The sequence below is a fragment of the Ziziphus jujuba genome, chromosome 9 (assembly GCF_031755915.1).
Source record: "Ziziphus jujuba cultivar Dongzao chromosome 9, ASM3175591v1".
In the NCBI taxonomy this organism is placed as follows: domain Eukaryota; kingdom Viridiplantae; phylum Streptophyta; class Magnoliopsida; order Rosales; family Rhamnaceae; genus Ziziphus; species Ziziphus jujuba.
Window position 1 is genome coordinate 616374 of NC_083387.1, and position 17331 is coordinate 633704.

The 17331-nt window shown below is 34.6% G+C and overlaps 1 protein-coding gene across 1 annotated transcript; it reads right to left on the reverse strand.

Annotated features, from left to right (window-relative positions):
* Window positions 1-13763: 13763 nt before the first annotated feature.
* LOC125424078 (uncharacterized) lies at window positions 13764-15809 on the reverse strand. The gene is made up of 3 exons (XM_048480390.2): window positions 15482-15809; window positions 14016-14290; window positions 13764-13892 (listed from the first exon to the last, which is right to left on the reverse strand). The coding sequence occupies exons 1-3, from the start codon at window positions 15807-15809 to the stop codon at window positions 13764-13766; spliced, it is 732 nt and encodes a 243-aa protein (XP_048336347.2).
* Between the last annotated feature and the right edge of the window lie 1522 nt (window positions 15810-17331).

A 17331-nucleotide genomic window follows, 5' to 3' on the forward strand; every position in this document is an offset into this window, starting at 1 on the left:
GAGTAGAACTATCCAGATCTAAACAAATTGCCTGGTGATTAGAGACAGAGTTAGGAAAATATTTGACCAAAGCATGAGGAAATAAGAAGTGTCCTTCAATGGTTGCAAAACCTCTATCAATATATTCTTTAACATGTGCATCACCACTCCTCCAATTAGACCAAATATATTTCAAACCCTTATAAGGGATAAGACATAAAAAAACAGCCATTAATGATAAATTTAAAACGATCAACATTACTAACCAAATGTTATCGACCACCCATCTTGGCATTTTGGTCTAGTATTTCATTAAAATCACCAATTACAAACCATGCAAGAGTAGAAAAAGATTTCAATTTCTCCAGCAATTGCCATGAGAAATTTTGTAAAACTGAATCAGGGTTGCCATAGAAACCAGTCAGTCGAAAAGAGCCCGGCACAGGATGGGAAATCACTAAATCTATATGACCAGGAGAAAAGGAAGTAACCTTAACATTAATGCTTTGTTGCCAAAGAAGAGTTAAACCACCATTGAGCCCTACCCGATCCACCCCAAAACAACCAGCCATATCACATCGTATCCGTATTCGTTCCAATTGTCAATAGTGAAGTTTTGTTTCCATCAAGTAAACAATATCCAGGATAGTAGTTTGAAGCATTTGGATAAATGCTCTGAATGTCCAAGGGTTCCCCAAACCTTGAACATTGCAACTTAAAATTTTTATACTTTGTGGTGGGGCTGAACATCAATCCCCACCACTTTAGAAGATTCCCCATCTTCTGCTTGTAAAGAAGAACAGCGTCTTCATCTTGTATTCTTTGACTGTAGCAAAACAGAGTTGTTGCATTTTTTAACACCAGAATTAGCCTTTTTCCCTGCTGACCTCATCAAAGCACTGTTACTGGACCTAGTTTTACATGTTGGAAAAATAGCCATGGAAAGGACTAGTATAGGGGATATAGAAGTATCTCTTTTATCTAAATATGCCTCCACGTCCATATGAACATCAGAAAGCAATGTGTGTGCATCCAAGGACTCCATGTCATTTAAATTATTCATATCATCAGATTGAACTATATAAGTGCCAGTTCCTGGTTGTTTTCAAAATAACCATTTTGAACCGTCTCCAAAGTCGTAATTGCCATGGCCGATAACTGCTTCATCGAATGGTCTTTGACAGGTATCAACGAGGACACCATATTTGATGTAGGTTCATTATCATGCTTCAAAGGTACCAAAGATTGTGAAGAAACTTCGTCAGATGCTTCCTTAGTTCGAACTGGCTTTCTTGGAAGATTTTTCCTTCCCACAAGTAAATTAATAGAATGGTTTGCTCATAGCCATGCACCATATTGATCCCCTTGACCAACATCATCAAGCATAAAATCTTTTTGTGTAAAACCCGTCCCAAAGTACATCAGAATTTTTACATGTTGACCGTTGACCGAGTGGGTTAAAATTTTAACTTTTTGTTCCGGATGGAATTTTACACTGACTGAGGCACCATTGCAGAGTACACATTGAGCCAAGTTCATAGACCAGTAGCACATAAAAAATGGAGCTACTGTTTGGAAGTTACAAGTAAGACAAGTAGCAGTCCAAATTGTTCGAGGGTGCCAAGTTTAACTTCTTAATCTTGTAAGACTAAAGTTTGACTTTTATGTGTATGTAAAGTACTCATTGAGACGAGTCCATAGACTAATGGCACGTCTAATTTGGATATCTGGTTAAAAAGTTATGGACTCGCAAATTTCTTCGGATACCGCATTATTTTATATTATTTTATTGGTGTGTAAAATGTATGCTACATGTCGAGCTCGCAACCAGTCCTGTGAATGTACAGTGACACCCATGGGATGGCTTCTTATTGGCTCAAACCCGTGTTTGAGTAGTGTGAAAAGAGAGAGAGAGTGGGGAGGAGAGAGAGAGAAGCCACCACCCACGACCACCCTCTGTTCACCATCCTCCGGCCCCTTCTTCCTTACATGCGCCTGACCACCACATTGCCCCTTCTATTTTCGGCTAGCCCACCAGATCCCACAGCTAGCGGACTACCGATGCGCTCGGATCGAGGTATTTTCTGGCTGTGGTGCTAAAACCTTCCTACGTAGATTTCTCCCAAATCCGGCCTCCGTTTGCCTCACCGCCGATCCCATCAGTTCACCCATTCTTCGATCTACCTTTTCTCCAAAAACGATGGTCAGTAGCCACCGGACGCACCGCCGGCAATGAAAGTTTTTGGTGACCAAGGCGGCTCATCGGGAAATCAATTTTCGGCGAGTTCTCAGTCACACCGCCCATCTTCTCCCATTAATTTTGACCCCCTGAACTCAAATCTGGTCTTCTTTTTCCCCAATTCTTAATGGATTGTGAGAATTGAGGGCCTAAAACTCGAGAGCTTTCCGGTAATATTTCGGCCACCATAGGTCTGATCTTCGAAAAGTAAGACCTAGTCCGTAATCCTCACTTCACAAGCTTTAATTCGGTATATCATTCATAAATTTTGGTTGTCGTTTGTGTTCGCTCCCTCGGGTACCCGTTTGTGAGTTACTTGATTAAAATATTAATTTAATCGATTTTCTGTAATATTGATATTTTAGGTACACGTGTGGGTAGTGAAGTTGATCCTGCAGAGGATCTTGATTGATACACGTGCTTGAGGTGAGTGACCCACCTTTAAAACTATTTTTGGGTGATTAGTTATATTTATTTTGTGTTAATTTACTATTTAGAGAATATGTTCATGTGGTGGAATTTATATATAATTTTAGTTAATTTGTATTCTTAATTTTGGTAATTTTTTTCATATATATATACATATTGATGCTAAATTAAGGTTTGGATTATTAAAGAAATTCTTGATTGTTATTATTGTTATTTAATTGAATTTATTATGCATAATCAAGGTGTTTCATTAAATTAATTGTACTTGAATTTTATATGAATTTTAATATTATTTTGACATAGTGGTTTTAATCATTTCAAGAAAAATATTTGTTCAAGTTGGTGCTTCCAAAATATATATATTTATGCTCTTAAATTATTAATTGATTGATTTTACAGTATTGAAAAAATTGTATAGTTATAAGGATGGATATATGATGAGGATTTAAGAGAATGTGGGTTTAAAAAATGGTAATTCCCACGCTGAATTTTGGAAAACTTGGTATTTTAAAAATTAATTTAGTAATTGATTTTAGATGCACTCATACAATACTGGTGTTCTATACTATATATATGGATAAGCACACAGGTTGTAATGTCTCCCATGAGTTGCTATGCAGTGAGGGCAGGCAAGTTTTATATAGTGCACATAAGCCGCCCCCTCCATGGCCAGGATGACGGTTTAAGCAGCGGCGCTGTCGAGCACCGAAGCGACCATATGCAAGTTTCTCTCTTTAATCTCCCACCAGATGGTGTTGGGGACGCTGGGTATCGTAGGGCATCACTGGTATATAGTGTGGTGCGTCAAGTATTTTTCAAATATAAATTTCAAATCCCAAAGTTTTAAAGTAGTATTTAAATTAAATGTATTTAATTTGTTTGATCACCTATTTCCAACTAGTATTTCCTAAAATATGTTTATTCATATTTTATGTCAATCATTTTAAATCAATGTTTCTAAAATGCATCTTGCCATATTTTTATTATATAGATTGATTTAATATTTCAAAATGAATTTTATAATATTTTTACCACTTATTTTACATGGCTGTTTGTAACTTATTAATTTTTTTTTTGACACTGTTTGTATTGAATTATTAAATCAAATTTTATGAATTATATGTTGAATTTCACTTTTATGTAACATTCCTCTAATGCAAGTATTTTATTCGTACATTGATTATTTAATTACTTATTTAATTATTTCTCGATTTTGGGGTTACAACAATTGGTTTTGTAAAAATGTTTGAAAAAAGAAAATTTTTCCAACGGAGAGAAGTGTGAGGGTTTTGAGAGAAAATTATTTCAAATTATTACTAGTAAGTATATTTATACTTATTTAATACTAATTAAACAATTTGGTTATATTTTATTATTATTATTAATTCATCATATAATAGATGGGGCCACTCACTGATACGGCTAGCATCTCATATTTTTAAATCCATTCCCCTAGGTACAAGGATTGGTAGACGTTCGTCCAGAGCAAACTTGACCTTCGTTGCTGTCGTGTTTCGAGGAGTTCTTTTTCTTTTTATTTATTTCTATTTGTATTTCTTTCTATCCTATATTGTATAACTTTCATACTTAATTGTACCCTATGATGCTCTGTATACTATATTGGATATATTTTATTAAATACTGCATTAGTTCCCTGTTTAATTTATTGAAGTGCTGATTATTGTGAAAATAAATTGTAGTGAGATGGGATGAATAAAGTTGTGTATTTAGAAGTGTGTTTTCTGTGTAGGGAATTTTGTAGTAAGTACAACCCTTAGGAAGGATGCTGCTAGATTTTCCTTAGAAGGTCCAGTAGGGTTCTCTCTGGGATCGAGGCTTGTCTAAGGTTCCGATGAGAAATCTTGAACGGGTCCTGACATTTTGTGTGTGCCCTAGAATACATAGCGAAAACAAAAATCGGGCAATTTATCATACTGAAACTCCACCCACACATGTTCACATTCCATCAAAGCCAATTTCATGCCACAACGTAAAGGCCAGTCATATATCCAACCTCACACGAACACGCATGAATTTTCCCATACAAAAACCATCTTCATCAGAATCAACCATTATGCAATCTCCCAATAAAGCACTAATTGCCTCCCCAATGGATTTTGTCATAAAAGGCAAAGGAATGTTATGGATTTGAATCCAAAAGAGGGCTTTATGAATTAACACAGAATGTGGGATGACAGAACCCGTGACTTCATCCGTTTATACTAACACGCGTTCAAAATGCCATGGCGCCCAAGTTGTAACATGCTCTTTATCTCGAACACTGATGAAATGGTAGAGGAAAGTATTTTCATTTAGTTCCTTAAACTAAACATAAAAAGAGATACCCCATAAAGATTGCATCATGTCAATGAAAGTGCATTTGTTAAAATGTGACTTTGTAAGGACTTGAACCAGAAGATATTTCTGTAACCGATGCACATCCAAATGAAGATCATGGTTATTAACCAAAGTGTCACTCTCCTCTAATGTTAATTTTTAATGTTTTTGGAAAATGTTTTTGGAAACTGGTAGTGAATTCATCCATCAACAGCCAAGAAAATAAAGACAAAGCAGAAATAGATAGAAGAAGAGAAACAAAGAGAAGCGAAACATAAACCCAAAAAAAAAAAAAAAAAACTCCTCACAAAAGAAGAAGGAGATGAAATCTCATGCACCCGAAGTCATGAGAATAAACTCCCATGCAGAAAGAGAAAACCTCTCGTGCAGAGAGATAATGGATCAAAAAACTATTTTATTAATTGCTACATAGAAGAAGAAACTCCGATAGAAGAGTTACTTTTTTGTTTGGTTAAAGAAATTGCATTAAGCACATAAGGAGAGAAAGGAACCAGATAGAACACTGATTACCTTCCAGTACAAAAAACTTCCTCAGAGTGGATTTGAGAAACCAGAGCAGCAGGACAATTACAATGAAAATCATAAGAGCAAAATAAAATGTTATCCTTCAAGGCACACCTAGCTGCAAGGTCTGCACATTTATTGGCTTGTCTTGGGGTCCATGAAACCGACCACTTCTTCTCTTTCAATTTACATTTGATGGATGAGATAATTTCGTCTGTTTCCCAGTCACATGGCTTAGAAGATTTATTAATCTGATTGACCACCAAAAAGGAATCACACAACCAATCAACATAAGGCCAATCAAATTACTCAGCTATAGTTAGGGCCCACTCAATTGCCTTAAGCTAAGCCATTTCAACACTCAAAGGAGGGGACTGGTTTAGCTATAATAAGCATAATCTTCCCTTTGTCGTCTCTAGCAATCAAAGAAATGGCTAATTTATCTGGATTACAAGCGGCATCAGTATTAATGCAGATCCTGCCACTTTGAGGAGATGTCCAGTTTTTCTCTTTAACAACAGTTTGTTCAAGGCTCCTTTCTAGTACAACTGATTTAAATTCTTCAACAAGAGAATCCATCTTATCACAGCCTGGGAGATAGAGCTTTTACTTTCGAAGACCCTATTGTTTCGAAGCTCCTAAACCATGTAGAGAAAAGTGACAAGAAGTAAAGTTGTGAGCTCTTTACCTCCCAGCATATTGGCCATCTAATCCGAAGGGTTCACACACCATCTGACTAGATCCTGCGAATTACTAGTGATGACTGCATCTAACTTTAGCCCCCATTTGCTGCAAAAGGCAATGGCTCTAGCAACAGGGCATTCAATTAAAAGGTGGGAAGAAGATTCCTTAGAGAACCCACACATAGCACAATAAGGATCTTTTCTTGTTCTTTCGAATAAGGTGTTCTTCAAAGGAAGAACATCTGCAGCTAACCTCTATAAAACATTTTAATCTTTCATGTATCTTGGCAGTCCATATATCCTTCCAGATTCCATCATACCTTGTCTCACCGCAGGAGAGTAATTTATAGCAACTTTTAACTGAGAATACACCATTACTAGTACCTATCCAGAACAATTTGTCTTCCCTATCAGCTCCATGAATCTTCACTCTTTTGATGGCTTCTATAGACTTTTGATCAAAATTCTGGTGTAATTTTGATTCATCCCAGCTTAGATACAGGGGGTTCAGGAGGTCAGCAACTCTCCAAGCCAAGGCTTCCTCAGGGACCCAAGGACCAGTCCAGGGATTAACTAACCACCCATTGCCAATTTTAAAACAAGATCCTTTCTTTACTACCTCTTTCGAATTTAAAATACTTCTCCAAACATAAGAATCTCCTACTTTAAACCTACTACCAAATAAGGACTTGTTGTGTAAATATTTGGCACTCAAAATTCGGGTCCATAAACAATCCTTTCCTTTAGCAAGTTTCCATCCGAGTTTATCAAGAAGAGCTGAGTTGATATCTTTGAATTTTTTGAAACCAAGACCACTCAAATCTTGGGTTTGCATAAGCTTCCCAAATCCTTGAGCACTAGATAATGATTGGTTTCATTCTTTATCCCCCACCAGAATCTTCTAATCATAGCATCCTTCTCATTACAAATGGAAATAGGGACTTTGAAAGTCGACATTGAGTAAATTGGAGTAGCCAAAGCAATAGACTTTATAAGGGTTGCTTTTCTTACTTTCGAAAGAAGCTTGCTTTGCCAGTCCTCCAAGATGTTTTGCAATCTGTCCTTCAAGAAATTGAAATCCTTGCGACTACTTTTTCCAAAAACAAGAGAATTACCTAGATAAATAGAACCCGATTTGAGCTATTTGAAATCAAGCAATTCCTTTATCAATATCTTGGACCTGCCGGGGGTATTCTTAGAGAATAGAATCTTGGATTTGTCAAAATTGGGGAGCTGACTAGACCACTGGCTGTAGACATTCAGCACTTCTTGAATTGCCTTGGCATTTTGCGAGTTTGCACGATAGGCAACCAAAATATCATCAGCATAAAGAAGATAAGAGATAGCTGAAGCCCTTCTACATATCTTGATTTCTCGAATATCATTATTTCTTTCCATGAGTCTCAAAAAAATTTCCGAACATAGAATGAATATGAAAGGTAACAACGGGTCGCCCTATTGAATCCTTCTTCTAGGAATAATAGAATTCATTCTACTGCCATTGATGAGTAAATTGAATTCAATCAAACTTATGCAACTGAAAATCATTCTTCGAAAATCCTTCAAGAAACCCCAAAGCTTCAACACTTTTGTGATAAACGTCCATTCCAGCCTATCATAGGCTTTCTTCATATTGATCTTGATCAACATCAAGCCATTTTTTTCCTTTGTGGTTCAAAATTTTATGGACAATTTCCTGAGCAACCACCGTGTTCTCCGCAATCCATCTGCCTTCGATAAAGGCCCCCTGATTAGGTGAAATAATTCTAGATAGGAGGGGCCTTAATCTAGAAACAATGATTTTAGCTACAACTTAATAACTGAAATTGCACAAGCTGATGGCCCGAAACTGATTGAAACTAGCTGTATTTTTGGACTTTGGTATGAGAACCAACAATGTTTTATTAACGCCTCTGGTGATGGTCTTGGTTCTGAAGCTTTCCTGGACCATTTTGATTAACTGGGACTTTACCGTATTCCAGTAATTCTTGTAGAACACGCCTGGAAATCCATCTGGTCCGGGGGCCTTTAAGGGGTGAAGCTCCCAAACAATATTCCTAATCTCTTCCTCTGAAGGTATTGCCATGAGACTGATATTCTCTTCATCGGTGATGTACTTTTCACCCAGTTCCTCTAGCTCTCGAGTGAAGATCATATTTGACGTTGTGAAAAGTTCAAAGAATTCTTCCTTGAAATATTACCCAATTTGTTTTCTGTCCTGGAGCCATATGTCGCCTTTTTTAACTGCAGTAATTCTATTTCTTCTCCTTCTGATAAGTGTACTGGTGTGGAAAAATTTTGTATTGCAATCACCTTCGAGCAACCAAGCAAGGTTCAAAATATCAATGTCGATGGAAATATCGAGAGTTTAACATACTAAAATTCCCATGGAAATATCGAAAAATATCGAATATCGATAAAAAATTATAAAAAATGATGGAAATTTGTTTTAAAAGATGGAAATTTTTATTGAAACTTTAGAATTAGCTTATTTAATCCGTCAATTATCAAATTGATTATAAAACTTACTAAAATATTGAATGGATGTTATGTTCTTCTTAGTGAATTGATTTATAATGAGCAATTATCATATATGTATTAATTATTCATTGAATAAGGGTTATGAAAATGACTTCCAACCCTCATAGATCCAAAATTCATAGAAATTGAATCTTCTTCTTGTTGTGATATCTCCATCATAGATTTCTCTTTACGCGTATAGTCTTTTCCAATAGCACTGAATCCTTGACCTGCATCTCTACTCCCATGATCTTCATCCTGTGTTGCATGTGTGTAATATTGTTCACCAGTAAATGGGCTTAATCCAACTTCTTGACTTGGTGATTCCCTTTGGCCCATACCTCTTCTACCTTCTAATTCAAATAATTTATTGAAGTTATCTTCATCACCACTGGAGCTAGAGTGACTACTAAGAGTCTCAAATTGTGAATGTGTACCACCTTATGGAGCTGAAGCACTAGTAGTTCTAGTTGGCTCTCTCATAAGCTTTTGAAATGAATCACCACTACTAGAATTTACTTCTTCAGTAATCACTTTTTGAACATTTATCCCTTCTTTTTCAGCTTGTTGAGCAATCTTTGGATCAGGATTCCCCTCATGATCATCTAAATGAACATCTCTAATCCATTGGTATATATGGTTGCCCTCTTCATCATCATCTTCCATTATAGTTTTAAATATTATTGTTGGATCCAAGTCTTGATGATTTTCTTCTTCAGCTTCCATATCCCTCAACTTGAGTTTCATATTATAATAACAATAGACTAGTTTTTCAATTCTACTATATGCTAGTCTATTTCTTTGTTTTGTATGTATTAGTGCAAAAGTGCTCCAATTTCTTTCACAGGCAGAGGATGATGCTGTTTGTGACAAAACTTTCAATGCCAATTTTCTTACTGTAGGTGCACAATCACCATACATGATCCACCATTCAACTATTGCAAAATAATTATTATATGATTACATATTTGTACTATTACATCAATTGATATTCACATACTACAATATTTAAACTTACCAGGAGACATATCTTTTCTAGAAGCAATTGTTGTTGGTCTTGCAAATCCTTTCCTTGCATTCTTGAAGTATGTAAGCTGTAAAATAAAATAAAATAAAGTTATAAACCCTTAAAATATATTATGTTAATAAATTATCATCATTATACCTCCTTTCCAAACTGGCTAATTGCGGCTGATTTAGGATCCAATGTAGCATAGACATTGTGTACAGCCTTTATAAGATTAGAATCTTCTCCAACCCCAGGTCTATATTGATATTGAGGATTTAAATAATAAGCTATATAAAAGGGATAAAAATATATATTTTAGTTTAATTAGAGATAAATAATGAAAGATATAAAGTATTTTACATTAACAAAAAAATAAAAGTCTAACATATTTTATTTAAATTGACTATGAGCTCATACCTGCTGCATGTAATGGATGCTTTAAGGTTTTATCCCACCTATTATTGATAATCTTTAATATCCACTTTGCACCATGCATTTTGTCAAGTTCCTCTTTAACAATTCGCATCAACTCATACATTGCTCCCATTGTTGGATAAACCTCGGTGTCAACAATACGTAAAAACTTATATAAAGGCTGAAATAATTGACACACCTTATGTGCTTGCTCCCAAAAAGCATGATTAAGCACTATATTTTCCATTGTTTGGCCTTCTTTTGAAGCACTATAATTATGATTAGTCCAATCAGTAGATATGAATAGTTGCTTAAGTCCTGCTTTCTTTTTAACCAAGCTATCAAGCGCAAGATAGTTTTTGGCACATCGTATAAGTCCCGGACGAATGATGTCACCTTTACAAGTTTCACGCATCTTTGCTAGTAACCAATTATGATTGTAGATGTAAGTTGTGATTGCTCTAACCTGCTTAATCACAATAGCCACATTCTCATTCTTTCCAATATCTTCAAACATGAGATCAATGCAATGTGCTGCACATGGAGTCCAGTACAAATTGTAATCTCCCATCAATTTCTTCCTATCTTTAACAAATGCAGAGCCATTATCTGTTACAATTTGTACCATATTTTTCTTCCTAACTTCCAGAATTATTTTCTTCAATTGCTCATATATGTATTTATGATCCTTTATTTGATTTGAAGCATCAATAGATTTTAGAAAAACTGTGCTTGCTTTTGAGTAAACCATGAAATTAATAATAGACATCCTAGTAGGACCCGTCCATCCATCACACATGATTGTACAACCATAGGTTTCCCACTTTGCTTTCATTATGTTTACATGGTCTTTTATCTCCTCATACTCCATATCCAAATATTTTGTGCTGATCTCATAAGGGGTTGGAGGTTCTATACCTGGCCCTGCTTGTTGGCATCCTGCTACCAAATTCTTGAAATGATGGGATGATACTTTATTTGCTGGTAAATTTTCATAAATAAAAAATTTACTTATTATTCTTCCCATACCTTCTTTTATTTTTCCTCCAAAAAAATTTTTTTTTATATTTTTTTGCTTTGCTTGATAGGACTTGTATAAGCTTGGTGCAACAAATCTTGATTGTGGATCTTTAAGACTCTGTGTTCGTTGTACTGCAGGTTTAGCACAACTGCTAGATTCGCCTCCTTCAGCTTGATATCAAACTTTGTGGAGATGACTTCTTTCCCACTCTGATTGTTTAGAAGCACGAATTGCCTCTCGATAATCATTTTTCTCATATGGATCTATTCCAGGTGGATATGCTATGTCATCATCATCCTCATCTTCCACATCATATGTTTCAGCATGCAGTTGTCCTCGTAAATCTGCACGAATCTCTTCCATTCTATTTGCTTTTTTGATCTTACATTGTTGTTTTCCTTTTAACAAATCTATTATTAATTTTTTAACTTCAGAAGGCACTTGACCACAAGGTTGTACATTGTGTGAAGGATAAATACCACTAAGGTGGTATTTTAATCATGTTACTCTACCACTCTTCATCACACGATTACAATATTTGCATATTGTTCCATTTTTATTACCTTCAATTGGAAAATCATGTTCCCATGCAGGATCACGTTTGCTTCCTCTACTAGCCATTATTCTATAATAATAATAAGAAGAGTAACAGTAATAGTAACAATAACAATTTTAATATTTGTCTATGAATATATATATATATATATATTTGAATTTTTGATCGGAATTAGATAGAGATATTTGATTAAAATATTTTCTTATAACTATGAAAAATAATTTAGTATAACAAAAAAATCAAGATCTTTGAAATTAAATAATTCATTTTTAATGAATGTACCTGGTACGAAAATGATTCCTTATAGACTCCAATGCCTTGAGTATAGATGTTTACAATTGGAAAAGGGACAAAACACTACATAAAGAAATAACCAATATTTTCAAAGCAAAAAAAGAAATAACCAATATATTTAGGCAAATTTAATATACTTTAACAATGTATATTCTAGCCGACATATATATATATATATATGTACAAGATTTATTTTCGCATCAAGTTTTTATTTATTGTTTATAAGTTTTAGCATATTATATTATGAAGTTTTGCTTAAGTAGAAGACAACATGAAAAAATTAAATGACAAAGTGGGTTTTTTAAGTTATGCTTTTTATCCAATAAGAAAAAACAATTATATTTTCAATCACACATCATACATTAAGTTTAAGGTATATATTAAATTTAAGTTTGTAAATATAATCATTTATGATTACTACATATATATATATATATATATATCTATACATATATACATGTTACATTTTCACCATATATATAGAGATAGATACATATGTTAATATATAATTAATTAGCTTACAATTAATAATTCAAATAACAATAATACAAGTGAATTAAAGAATTTAGATCTTAAAGTATAAAAGTAAATATAAACCTCTTTTTTTTTTAAGATAAAGAAACTAATCTATAAAAAGGATATCCAAAGAAGTTGTATGAAAGAACTTGAAATTTTGTGAGAACCGAAAATATGTATAAGAAAAAATGTTAAGAACAAAGCATCAAACTTGCTGTTTAAATAAAATAATAATGTGAATTTTTTTTTTCCATGGAATATTCAAAAGCACACTCATGACTCATAAAGAATATGTATTGGCTCTGGTAAAATATAAAAAACACGTGAAATTATGCAAAGACAAGAGAGTGGACAACCAAGTGTAGTATATAGAGACAAGAAAGTGCCCAAGCAATGGTCAAACACACATTTATGAAGAATATTTTTTAATTTCAAAACTACATAATGATGTACTAATATAAAAGACACGTGAAATTATGCAAAGACAAGAGAGTGAACAAGCAAGTGTAATATAAAGAGACAAGAAAATGTCCAAGCAATGGTCAAACACACATTTATGAAGAATATTTTTTTAATTTCAAAACTATATAATGATGTACTAATATAAAAGACACGTGAAATTATGCAAAAACAAGAAAGTGGACAAGCAAGTGTAATATATAGAGATAAGAAAGTGCCCAAGCAATGGTCAAATACACATTTATGAAGAATATTTTTTAATTTCAAAACTCTATAATAATGTACTAAGATTCTCTAGCATAAAAATATTTTTTCTCTAGCATAAAAATATTTTTTCAAAACTATATAATAATGTACTAAGATTCTCTAACAAAAAAAATAATTTTTTAATTTTAAAACTATATAATACTATTGTAAGATACCCCATGGTATAAGAAATTCATGGAGAGTATTTGGTTGATTGATATAATTGAATGATATATTGTCTTCTTCTTAAAAGAAAATGAAAAATAAAATTTATGAATTTTTAAAAAAATTATGAATTGTCTTCTTCAATAATATTTATGAATTTTTTTTTTAAAAAATTTCATAGATATTTTTGAAATTTCCATGGAAATTTTCATGAAATTTTAGAAATTTCCATGGATATTATGGAAGTTTTATCCATTTCCATGTCGAACCTAAATTTTACATCGACCCCTTCAAAAAATGGAAATATCGAGGAAATTTCGAGGAAATATCGGATATTTTAAACCTTGCAATCAAGTTTCTCTCGACTTCTATCACCAAATACATTCAAGCCGAGCCCGCTGTTCCCCTAACTCCTTTTCAATTCTAGCATGCTTCATTCTGTCTTCTAGATTCCCAAACTGACTTTCTTCCAACTCTTTTTCAAATGCCTTTATCTTTTCCTACACATAACCAAATTGGAATTTGTTTGATTTTTTAAGAGTCGAGGCTGTATTATTTAATCTTCTCATCAACTTATGAGCTTCCATTCCATGTCTTGGTTCCTTGTCCGAAGTAGCCTTTACTGTCTCGAAGTAAGAATTATCATTCATCCAGGCTTTAAGGAATCTAAAAGGGCATCCATAACTCAGTTCTTCCTCATGAGTGCAGAGAAGAATAGGGGCATGGTCTGATTGTTCCATAGGCAGATGGTGAATTGTGGCATCACTGAATAAAGAAATCCAATCTTGACTGGCCAGATCTCTGTCTAAACGCTCCTTGATATAGGCTCTACCTTCCTGCTTGTTTTCCCATGTAAATCTCTTCCCTGAGAAGCTAAGATCAACGGCTCCTACCTTCTCTACAAAATTTTTAAGGAAGGAGTGAGATCTTTTGATGTGATTCAGCCCAAGCCCACTCCACCGATAACCCGCTGGGGTGCTGACTCGACATGGATGAAGACTAGGCCAATCACAAGAGCTGAAATTAAGAGATTTAAGGGCAACCTGGGAGTATTTATATAGAGGGTAATCAATCTCAACAGAGCTTGTCCATACTTGAAGATACAAAGCCTATTCGAAGCATCCAAGTGGTGGAAGCCGATACGGAACCGGGTGACGGTTTTGGTACATTTTTGGAGTCCGGGAAGCATGAAATGGTTCCAATGATTTATGGGTTCAATACATATGCCTAAGAGGTCATGGAATCAAGTTAAATCAGCCTCAAATGCAATCAAAAAGGGCTTGTACGGACAGCATCAACAATTTGGCCGAATTTGCTGTATTGCTTGCTGGCTTTACTGTATTTTACTGTATTAGCCTTTTCTTATTTTTCCAAGCATGGGCAACGTGTGGGACTTCATATTCAGCTTATTTGGCATCCTACAAAGCATCTAGAAGCTGATTTGGAGCTCAAAGAGGTCAAAGATTGGTTAAAGTCAAATTAGTCAAAAAAGCTAGTATTATAGTTTCCTAATTTTATTCTACTTTTTGTTTTAGGAAACTAGCATTACTTTTTAGTTTTTATTTATTTATTTTCTGGACAAATAAGTTTAGGAAAGTTATTATTTTATTATTTTCGTTGCAAATTAATTAATTCCTAATTCAGAATAAAGGAATTAATTAATCAAATTTAGTTTAGGAAACTTAGTTTAGGACATATTAGAATTCGGTCAAGTTTCCTAATTCCTATAGGAGTCCGGTTTTGAATTATTTTTTTAGGGTTTATTTTGTTTCTTTCAAGCCTATTTAAAGGCTTATTTTTCAATAATAATAAAAACTTTGATTTGATTGAGAAAATACTTGTGAGATTAATTATCTCTTTGTTCTTTGAGAACACCTAAAACACCATTAGAGAATTGGTTGTTTTAGCTTGACTTATCAATAGGTTTTTCATCCCCTATTGTGGCGTCTACATTATACCAAGGTTTCTAACCACAGGTTGGTTAGGGGTTGAGGTCCAATCCATTAGAACTTGAACTTAATTAAGATCCGGGCTAATATAATACGGGTTTAGGAGCAGGTCGTCCTAGGTTCGTATCATCTTTGCCAACTTCTGCCTTCGAATTTTTCTAATTCTTCAAAAATGTCATTTAAATCTCCAATGACAACCCAAGGCATTTCGCATTCAAGTATAGTGTTTTCTAGATGGTTCCAAAAAGCTTCTTTCTCTTTACGATATGGGGTGCCGTGATAAGCAATCAACCGCCACCCTTCTTTTCCATCCTCCTCTTTGATTATTCCATTTATAATTTGCTCCGAGCTCCACTCTAGCTCAAAGTTGATTTCTTTTTTCCACATGAAGGTCAGACCACCTACCAGACCATTAGCTTCAACAATAACAGAATTGGAAAACTCAAGGTGTTTACACAACTTAGTCATTCTGGAACTATTAGCTTTGGTTTCCATGAGAAACAGGCATTGGGGATTATGCTTCTTAATTAACTATGGAGGACTCTAACAGTGTTTTTCCCTCCAATTCCCCTACAATTCCATGAAATTAATTTCAGTGGTGCGCCAGGGGGGGGGGGGGGGGGGAGGGGAGCGGTCCGTAAAACGGCCCGCCTCCTCGGCCAAGAGAAAATCCCGATGTGAAGACGATGATTGGCCTCTTTGTCTAGTCCTTGCCAATCTCTCTACATGATATGGTTTCCTTCTGGCTTCTTTCTTCCAATTTCTAGATCTTCCTGGACTTTTGTCATTGGTTCCTTGGTTAAAAGAGACTTCTAAGTAAGACTCTGAGAGTCATTGAAGATTTGGGGTTTTAGGTGAGTCCCCTCCAGAATCCTGCGAGAAGAATTCGGTTGTCCCTCTGGTGCTTGGTGTTTCCTTTAACTCTAGGTAATTTAAATCAGGCTATTCAATGATTCTTAGGCTTTGTCTAAGTTGGCAGTCCAAAAAAGCTTGGGCTGTCCTTTTAAGAGATCTAGGACTTGCTTCTTTTCTTGTTTTTTTAATCCATTGGGTCCGTTGCTGGGCCTGGTCATTTCTCGATCCACTAGGTATTGTTTTATCCTGAATGTTGAAAAGAGATATATTATTATTAAGGGGAATTTGGCCCAATGCCCTCATAGGGATGATCTTAACGATTTTTACCCCTTCATTTGGTATTTTTTTTTTCTACCCTTTCAATTTTTAATAATCCCAAAATATCCTTATATCCAAATTAAATATTTTTACTTTTTTTTTTCTTTCTTTTCTTCACCCGACTTTTCTCTTCTCTTTCACCACCTTTCCCCCAAAGCTGGCTCATCTCTTCTCATTCATCAAGCTTCCTTCACTTAGTTGCCTTTTTGCCAAACAGCCCCATTTCATCTCTCCGGTTACCAAAATTCCATACAAAGAAATTCATGGTTTGGAATTCGAAATTCGAATATTGTGAAGGAGGACATGGATTTGTATACAAAGCTCAAGGGTGGTGTTGCATGGCGGAGCAGATGCCCAAGCTTACTATTTCGCTTGGCCTCTCCGATAAAATGCCTGGTCTGTTTCCTTCATTTTTCCTTTGGCTTTTTGATTTGATTGGTTTCTAGGGTTTTTTTTTTAAAAAAACATTTGTGGGGTGTTTTTTTTTTCTGATTAATTTTGGGATAAGTTGGAATCGAAATTAGGGTTATGTTTTTTTTTTTTCTTTATGGATACTCTAGGTATTTAATTATTTTCATTGAAACTTGTATGATAAATATTGTAACTAACTGCAGATATTTCTTTTGATTTCATCCAGGTATCAAATCGGTCTTGATAATGCTTTTATTTAATCTGGGTAGCTTCAAATTGATAATTCCCTAAATTCTTTTGTTTTTTGTTTTTTCTTCTTGTTTTTTCAACAAATTTTCGATTCAACAATCCACTAGTGTCTTCATAGCTGTGTCAAGGTATGCAAGTGCAACTCCCCTGCTGCCTT

Excerpts from the sequence above, each read along its gene's own strand:
- LOC125424078 (XM_048480390.2), bottom strand. The coding sequence starts at position 15,809 with ATGACTAAGTTGTGTAAACACCTTGAGTTTTCCAATTCTGTTATTGTT. Across the intron at positions 14,291-15,481 it reads AGAAAAATTCGAAGGCAGAA|AGAAGGTAGGAGCCGTTGAT; the intron begins GTTGGCAAAGAT and ends AAAATTTTGTAG. Across the intron at positions 13,893-14,015 it reads ATAATTCTTACTTCGAGACA|GAAAAGATAAAGGCATTTGA; the intron begins GTAAAGGCTACT and ends GGTTATGTGTAG.